A 9,690-nucleotide genomic window follows, 5' to 3' on the forward strand; every position below is an offset into this window, starting at 1 on the left:
TGTATCTCTGAGAGTGCAAAATGATCACATTGTGAAAATTGCAAGGGTTGACAAAAATGGTCCTAAAATCGTAACGCATTAAGTGAAATTAAAGAGCTTGGTGTCATTCTCTTGGAAAAAGAATGGCCTTTCCAATAGTATGCAGAATAATGACATATTTGCAACGATATTGCTGAAATTAAAGATCTTAGGCGTTCCGTTCTTTTTGGGCCACCCTGTATAGTAATCACACAGGGTGCTTATAATGCGCCAATTCCACAAGGTGCAGTAGAAGTAACTTATGAAACACAAAAATCCTTACACAAACATGCACATGAAAATGAATGACACAATAATGATAATGAAAAAGAAATCATAATATACAATTCTAAGGGAAAATGGTTACAAACAAATGAGTATTGAAGGCAACTATAAAGGAGTCAACATTCGAAATGTAACAGATAGCTTGAGGCAACTGATTCCACAGGTAAGGTCCAGCATGTGCAAATGACCGATCCCCCCATGATTTCTTCGTTTTTGGAACAACAAGCAATCTACAATCGGATGACCTTAAACATCTGGGAGGATTATAAAATGTCAGCAAATTAACATTGTACTCTGGGGCATATCCGTGAATGCAGCGAAAAACAAGTAGTAACAGTTTAAATACAATGCGAGATTCAACAGGTAACCAATGCAATGAGGACAAAACAGGGGTAATGTGAGTATTCTCCTGGTACGGGCAACAATGCGGGCTGCTGAATTTTGCAATTTTTGTAGCCGTGAAAGTTGAGATTGTGGTAGCTGAAATAGGAGTGCATTACCAAAGTCAAGTCGGGATGATATAAGAGCATGAACTATTTTTTTCTGTTGCTGAACGACTTAAATACTTGCGAATAATGCCCAAGTTACGTAACTGATACCTCACAGTTTTACAGACAGCAGAGATCTGAACAGACCTGGACATTGCAGAATCAAATAATACTCCAAGATTTCTACACGATTTAGATGGAGCAATAACCACATCATTGTCAACCGTTAAAGTAGGAAGACTAACCTTGTCAAGTAGAACTTTGGAGCCAATAAATAATAACTTTGACCTTTCCCTGATTTAACTTTAATGAATGCGAGCTCATCCACTTTTTGACATCATGGATACAAACCTCAAGTTTCTGGATGATGTCAACGACATTGGTTAGGGTAGGTAGAAATGATCAGATTTTGCATTATTAACACAAACAACCTGAAACCTTTCAGAAAAGTATGACTTGAACCATCCAAGAGCTTTACCATCAACGCCTAATGACTTCAAAGTATTCACCAGAATCGTATGATTAACATTATCAAATGCGGATGATAAATCAAGCAGTAACAGAACAGTAAATCTTTCCATCATCCATATCTCTCAAAATATCATTGGATAAGTTAACTAGTAAGGTCTCAACAATATGATGCGGCCGATATATCACATTATTTAATATTTCCCGAGTATATTTGGCATGTTTATAGATTCCAAACAACACTTTTCCTTTCTCAAAATGTTTCCTTTAAGCCATTCTTAACGCATTGGTAAGAATGCTGCGATTATTTTCTGCTTTAGTTCAAAAGAGGTGTTATGTTTATACCTATGAAGATTTTTTATCACTATTTTTTGGATTACTACACCTTAAACAGAGATTTACTAATATCAACCGAGATCTTGGTTTCCTTCCATAGTTTCATCGAAACTGAGTTTCAAACTGAATAATGTATCATAATGTCACTAAGCATGTCAAACAAAAATCTCAAGAGAAAATAATGTTTACATTTTCCGCTACATATTTGCACTGGAGACCATTCACGAGAACTTAAAGGGATGGTACAGTTTTTGTTGAGATGAGGCTTCAGGCTTCCAAATTTTAATGACGATTTTTTAGATAATTAAAAACACCTGAAATATGAAAAAGCATACAATTGTACAAGGAAATCAAATCTACTTGATTAAAATTGTTTGTGAAATGGCTAAGATATCCAAAACAGAGCGGTTCTAAGAAAAGGTGAGACCAAACTTTTTTATTACAATGGCTGTGTTCAATTCGTTTTTGGATATCTATAAGTATATGCTTGTTCATATTGCATAAAATGGTTGAATGGCTGAATCATCACCTTAAATAATGCTACATCATCCATATTAATTGTAAGATTTTTTGTGGGTATATCTGTAGTACCAAACCTATTTAGTTAATTAAATTTTACTTCACTTTTGAGATTAACGCATAAACTGAGTGATTATCAAAAATATCCGGCACTACTATGCCTGTATTGATATTCGACACATCATCAGCAAAGATATCATCGATTAAAGTTCAAGTGGTTTCGGATACTTCAGCAGATTTGAGGATTTATAGAGTAAATAAATGGAACAGCATTACAAAGTAAAAAAATCTTGACACTGTAAATCATTATTACATTGAAAAAGTTTCTAAATTGAAATATCCTATAATATTTTGTTCTTAATGTCGTTCTTGTTATTAGGTAATAAAAGCACTGGAGGAATAACTTGGAAAATTTCTATAAATTTGCTAAGGCTAGGTTTGGTCTATTTCACCAACAATAAAATCTTTCTAGCCTGGGATATCAAAAAGAAAATATATTCCATTTCAACTTACAGACATTATACTAAGATCTGTAATTACTTCCGCTTTTAGATTACTCGCTCTATAGAACCCTACGCCTCCACTTCTCTTTTCCCTCAATTCTGTTATTCATGAGTAAACATAAGCCTTCAATAAAAAACAATGACGGACGAATATCTTTTAATAGTGTTTCTAAATCACCGATTATTGTGGAATTAAATTCAGGGTCTGTTATCAAATCTCGAAATTAGAACAAATTCTAACTTAAACTTCTTACATTTAAATGTGAAAAAAATCTCTGGGTTGTAGCTGAGGGGTCTGCTATAATCTTTCAATGTTTTCTGAGTAACCCTGGCAATTTGGTAAATTCTGAAAAACGGTCGTTTGACTAAAAAACAATTGAAGTTCAGGTAAGTCCATTGACTTAAGTTTAGGAGGAAGGAGATGCTGTAACAATTGGAGTACGGGTATATTAATATCAATTCTTGAGTGAAAACTTTGTGCGTCGTCTTATATCAGCATCTCTTTCAATGTTAGCCATAAATAATACAAATCTTTTGCCGATATAATTATAAACATCGAGTGTCTATGAATTACATTTCATTTAGAAATAATCATATAGGAACGGCATATAGAGAAAAAGGATATGAATTGAAGGGACATTCGTTATTTGTTGGTACATACATGCAGGTAGATTCAAATGATAGATTACAACATTGTTTAAAGACGTCATTTTTTTTAGGTTTACATAGTAAAGATTCCTTCTGCATTTAGAAAACATTGTAGGGAAAAAATGAAAAATATAGAAACACAAAAAATAGCATAAAGATGAATCAAACTAAAGCCTATTATACATGTGGGGAAAATGAAGAAGGGAAATTGAGTGTGCTGGATTTCGTTAATAACAGATTTAAATGGAGGAATATAATAAAAGGCAAAAACGTTAGTAATGCTAATTCATAATCTAAATTTTGTTTGCATCTGTGGGACCTAAAGTAAGTTTATAGAAATGCCGATACATTTTCACTGAATTAACAAGGAATGGTAAAATACAATGCTTATGATTAAAAATATAAACAGGGAGGCGATGTGATCTTTAAAAGATGTGAGCATAGCACAAAAAAGCGGGAAACTTGTAATCAAAATTCAATTCAAATGAATTTTTTTTCCAAGAGCACATTTTTTTTTGTCGATACAAGTTCAAGGAAAACAAAATGTATTTTAATGCATTACATAATAACCGTGTTCATATGAAACTACGATGTTCAATTGTTTTCAAAATGATTATGTTATTAGGAAAGATTGGCCACAATAAACGCAGGTTCTTTTCGCGGCTATATACAATAATGTAGATTGAAATGTTTCGCATTTTGTTTTCATTTTCATTTTTCGACAAAAGCATGGCATACACTTTGCTTTATTTTGTAACAGAGACTAACGTAAATAACACAATATGGAATGAACAGAATGTACAGCAAATAGTGAAAATTCATAGCAATGATAATCTCCTTATGTTAATTGCGATAATTAATCAAAGTGAAGTTACCCACACACGCGTTTACGAAAATGGAGCGATAACTTAAAAAGCTTGGAGTATTTTTGTACCTCTGGTAGAGAAATTCAGTAGAATGATAAGTTGTAAAAAATGGAAGCCCACTTTGATAAAAAGACACAAAAACAACCAGATTAAACGAAACAAAGATAACAAGACTACTTGTGACAATTGAGGACTGAAATGACAAAACAAGACCAGGCTATTATTACCGACGACAACAAGACAACAGAACAGAAAAGAAAAGAAAACAGAGATAGCAGCATTGAAAAATATCGAGACGCGTGAATAGGAGAAGGAAAAAAGAGGAATTGTGGAAAACTTGAAGAAAATATTACAATCCTAAACCTAACTATATTCTATCAATAGTGGCGATAATGTTCAGTCCAGATCAGTTCAGTTCGATTTTATTTCTGCATTTTTTTTCAAGGAAATCATATATGTGACCCTGCACCTCAAAACAAACAAAAAGTCGACAGACATGAATTTATAGTTAAGACCATATTCTGGAAGAGCAGGCTTTAAGCTTTAACATGATGTATAACTCAAATCAAATGGACTCTCCTAACCTATCTAACTATTGGAGAGAAAGCACAAATTCTGGAAAAGTATGAACTGAGAAAAGAGGCTCTGAAGTACAGTGTTTATTCAAGCGCTTAATCTTTACCAAACCGTGCTGGCTGTGCGATGAGTGGAACAAAAAACAGGAAGTAAACCACCAGAGTAACAACAATGAAGTGATCATTAGATTAAACTGAAATTAAGCATGCCTTATTAACACATTCTTTCCATAATCAATGCCAACTTTCAAAGCAGTAGCACTATCCTTTCAAAAGTTATTAGAGTTGAAAGTGAAGAGTGTGGACAAGGTTTTTCAGAAATGAAAAAGGGATTCTAAAGACACACCTAATCACACTATTCTACCAAAAATGTTCGAGATAAACTGCTAAAAAACACACTTTCCTGCCCGTTTTATTATACCAAATTTTAGCATAATGTAACAGAAGATCCGCTCTTTCAGAAAATATGAAAAAGTCAAGTTCGGCTAAGTTGACCCATTTCACTTATTTTCAGTCCTCACGCAAAATCAGTGTGTGCGACTTTATGTTCGTTTTGAAGTGCACGGTCACATAAATCATTGAAAAATGACAACACTTGTATCTGATAACAGAATAAAAAAAGCAATATTACATTCATAGTATCATAATCACAATCTTTAAAGTATAAACATAACAATGAGAATGCTGATCAAAGGATACACCTGTTTCCGAATAAAGAGGAAGAAAAACATGCAGGAGCCTGCCGTCTTTAAGCACATGCTTGATAGTGATGGCAGCCTCAGAATCTCAAAAATGTAATAAGAGACATGATAATACATATACAAAATGGGCAATTTCCCATTGAAACGCTTTGTGCTAATTTCATGGAGTACGCAATAGGAAGCCAGTGGGGAAAAAGAAAAGAAAAAGCAAAAGCAACATGTGTAGAGTAGGGAATAAAATGCATTAAGTACAGTGAAGTGTGCTTTTATCATTACTATAGATCAATTAAAACAGATTTTATAGATGTGAGTATGTTTTACATGGTTTTGGACATGCATGTGTTCATGTTAAATGTATTTGTGTATATGTGTTGAGAGCAGTGCAATATTCTGCACAGTAGTACTATGAAGGTTTAATTCTTTTCCCCTTCTTTATGTTCGACAGCAAACAACTCAAGAACCGATTTCAGTAGTACAAGGGCGGTTTTTGAAGGGACGAGTGAGATACTACCCACACAGGACAGCTATAACGCTCAGTATGACGGTGAGTCTTTGGATCGAAAGATATGAACAGTCGTAAAAAAAGATATAACTTGACACATTTGATAGTCAGTTATAGCCACTTGTAGGGGCTCACACGTAAGCAACGCTCGAAGGGGTGCGTGACAAAGCTGGAGAAACTCTATATGCTAGGAGTCCACTGGGCCGGCGCCAGTTGGTGCCAGTTCGCGCCAATGCAATTTGCTGCACATGGCGCCTAGTGTCGCAAATAAGGTGCCTAGTGGCGTGCAGTGGCTCAAACTCCCTCCCAAATGGCTCGTGGTGGCCCGTAACGGCGGCAAAAATTGACTTTGGCGGCAAGAAAATTTCAAAATGTTTGAAATTTTCGTCGCGCCACTTTCAGCGCGAAGTGTCCACCAAGTGGCACCAAATGTCGCAAACAATCCGCCTACTGGAATCCACTGGAATGTAATGGCGCGCGCCACGTTGCGCCAATGAGATTTTGCGCCACTTGGCGCCACTTGGCGCCACAGAGGCGGATAGTCCGCGCCAAAGCTCTCCAAATCAACAGTGGCGCGCGCCAAACGGTACCTGACTGGTGACTATTTCGCGTCAAATACCACTTGGTTTCGCCAAATACCACTTGGTTTCCGCCATTCGGCGCCACTTGCCGCCTATAGAAGCATGACTGCATCGCAGGACTTTCTCACACAACTTTCAGTATTCGACTCGACAACACCTCTGTAGACGCAGTTTTTCCATCACAATTTCTACAAGATTTCACATAATTTTCAAAGAAGATGCTCCCAAAAGGCAACAAAGGCAGTAGCAAGGGGAAGAATGACAAACTTGAGCAGTCCAAGAAGAAGGACTCCCAACCCAAGAAGCTCAAATTGAGCTCCAGGGCGAGGCCCCCTGCAAGCAGCACAGATGACGAAGAGGATGACGACCTTCGCGTGGTGGCGCTGGCTCAAGCTGATAGAGGCTCCGCTCCAAGACCTGCTACCCCTGTCCCGGATGTTGCTCCAGACCTTCCGTCCCAGGACCAAGAACAAGACCAGCCCTCCCCAGCTTCACCTACATCCCCTTCCAGTCACCATGCAAGTGAGGCTGAAGAGGGGGTTGCACAAGCAAGTCCTGATAAGAAATCATATAGGTCCAGATTATCCACTGCCTCCTATGGTAACTGTACGGACTTAAGTTGTCGACTGTAATTGTATTGTGTTTGCACTATACTGTGTTGTCATTTATGTCAAAAACTTAGTGGGAGTATAAACTGGTGTCTTTTTTTGATCGGTGCATCTTGGTTGATGGTTTTGTTGATAAAAATGTACTAGTTAGAGTGGTCTCGGTAATATGCTATTACTTATTTCTTACAGCAGTACCATATAATTTATATTTATTTCAAATATGGGTAGTTGTTGTCTATGTATAGCTGGGCCTTCCTCTCCTGAGGAGAAAGAGGAAGAACCCACAAACAGGAGGCAAAGGAATAGGGGCGGTTCTGGAGCGAGGCGGAGGACCGTTAAGCTCAATGATGCTCAGGAGCAAGAGGCAAAAGAGTACTTGCTGGGGTGCCCGGGCCTCTACAACAAGCGGGATGCCATGTGGGCCGAACCTGACAAGAAAGATGAGGCCTGGAAGACGCTGGCCGACCAGTGTTTTTATTGACGGTTATGGAGCATTGCGTTCGTCACTCTTTTTGACACTTAAAGAGCATTGTGTTTCTCACTATGACTGACTTACTCATGGAGCTTTAATGTGTTCATAGATGTGATTGGATAGTTGGGTGATTGTTTTTGTAAGTGTGTGATTTATGCATATGTTCCTTTTGTCATTAAAATTCCATCAAAATGTCATTTGTGATTTATTGTTGTCTTGTTACAAAGGTGTTGTGAACAATAGAGTACACAGCCACACAGGCAGAACCCTCCAGTAAGGACTTATAGAACAGGAATAGCAGTGTTTTTATTGACGGTTATGGAGCATTGAGTTTGTCACTATTTTTGACACTTAATGAGCATTGTGTTTTTACTATGGTTGACACTTTTTCATGGAGCTTTAATATGTTTATGGATATTATTGGACAGTTGGATGATTGATTGTTTGTGATGTATGCATATTTTCCTTATGTCGTTAAAATTCCATAAAAATGTCATTTGTGATTTATTGTTGTCTTGTCACAAAGTTATTGTGAATGATATATTGTTCGGGACCAATTGGTAGAATGGCTTAAATGTTTAAAAGTGAAATGATGAATACTGCCGAATACTAATGCATGTATTTTCCCCTTGAATTACTATTTGCTTTTGCTATTTAATAATCTACCAAAACAGCAAAAGTACCTTAGTAGTTTAGGAATATTTGATATACATTCTATTTTTTAACTGCTAAACGTGAATAAATCTTACTTTCTACAAATAACATGTCAGTACTAGACCTTAATCATTTATAGGACATATTGACACAAGAAATAATTGTCATGAGTGTTGGGCTTTATTGCAGTGTAATAATGTTGAGTTTTTCATAACACAATTCAATATGACAAAAATTTTCATACAACAATACAATATGACAAAGAGCACTATGTTAAAGGTAATCTGGAGTATCGGTAATGGGTGAAAAATCTTTCAAAAGAGTTCCCATCTGTTTGCTTCCCTCCTAAAAGCATCTTATGTTAATGTTGTTCCATGAAAATAATTCAACTAAAATGTGCTGAATATTTGCAGAATTCGAAGTTAAAACAGGCGTTATTTTTTGTGTTCACCACTCGGCAAATATTATTCTTTCATTACAGTCCCATATATGCTTTTCTGTGTTGCTACTTTGCCAACATGGTTATATATTTTGAAATTTCTTTAAATTTAACATGTTCTCCAGCTCTAGACAACATCAATGTGTACCAGAATGCCATTTCATGTGACATGGACAATAAAAAAATGATTTGTAGGCAGTGTCTGTCAAAATGAAATCAGAGTGCAGGTACCCCTTGTTTGTACCTTTAACCAGACTAGTGCATCAAACCAGTCCATAGTGAAATACAATATCACAATCAATGTTTTCTAAGACAGTCTTTACTTCTGTGCAAAAGTACTGCAAAATGTTGTCTAGACCATCTTATCCTGCCATGCAACCGCTACCGCACTGTTGAAGTAATACTTGAGCGTATCCCTCTGGCGTTTGGCAAGCTCAGTGTCCCTGTTTCCCCTGATGGGCCTGTCCAAATCCGCAGTGATGGCGGCTGTTCTCCAAGCTCCAGGGATGAGGTTGTGCTGGGGATCCTCCTGGTCCAACATGCGGACGTCCAGTGTCTGATAGCGCTTCCCGATGAGGTTGTGCAGCATGATAGCAGCTTCACCGAGCAGGCGGACTGTGTCTGGTTCCTGTCTCATCTGGCCAAGGAAGCACTGGAACCGCAAGACCAGAATACCAAAGGCGTTTTCAAAAACACGCCTTGCCCTGGACAGCCTGTAGTTGAAGATCTTCTGCTGTTGGTCAAAGTTACGACGGCCATAGCGTTTCATCATGTACGTCCTCACGGCAAAGGCATCGTCTCCCACGCAAAAGTACGGCATAGGGTGGCCGTCATCATCATGGGGTAGAGGAGCTGGATCTGGGTTGCCTAAAGTGCCAGCATCAATGCACTCCTTCAGTTCACTGTTGTTGTAGATCTGGGCATCAGATTGATGGCCAACCCCACCCACATCGATCCACAGGAACTGGTGCTTTGAATCTACGAGAGCCATTAGGACAACCGAGAAGAACTGCTTGTAGTTGAAGTA

At 37.5% G+C, this 9,690-nt stretch overlaps 1 protein-coding gene across 1 annotated transcript; it reads right to left on the reverse strand.

The window, feature by feature from the left end:
• Positions 1-6,582: 6,582 nt before the first annotated feature.
• LOC139745106 (uncharacterized) lies at positions 6,583-9,432 on the reverse strand. The gene is made up of 2 exons (XM_071655527.1): positions 9,140-9,432; positions 6,583-6,619 (listed from the first exon to the last, which is right to left on the reverse strand). The coding sequence occupies exons 1-2, from the start codon at positions 9,430-9,432 to the stop codon at positions 6,583-6,585; spliced, it is 330 nt and encodes a 109-aa protein (XP_071511628.1).
• Between the last annotated feature and the right edge of the window lie 258 nt (positions 9,433-9,690).

This window comes from Diadema antillarum, unplaced genomic scaffold (genome assembly GCF_040938485.1).
Source record: "Diadema antillarum isolate AM-2024a unplaced genomic scaffold, OU_Dant_1.0 seq00001234_RagTag, whole genome shotgun sequence".
NCBI classification, from domain to species: Eukaryota; Metazoa; Echinodermata; class Echinoidea; order Diadematoida; family Diadematidae; genus Diadema; species Diadema antillarum.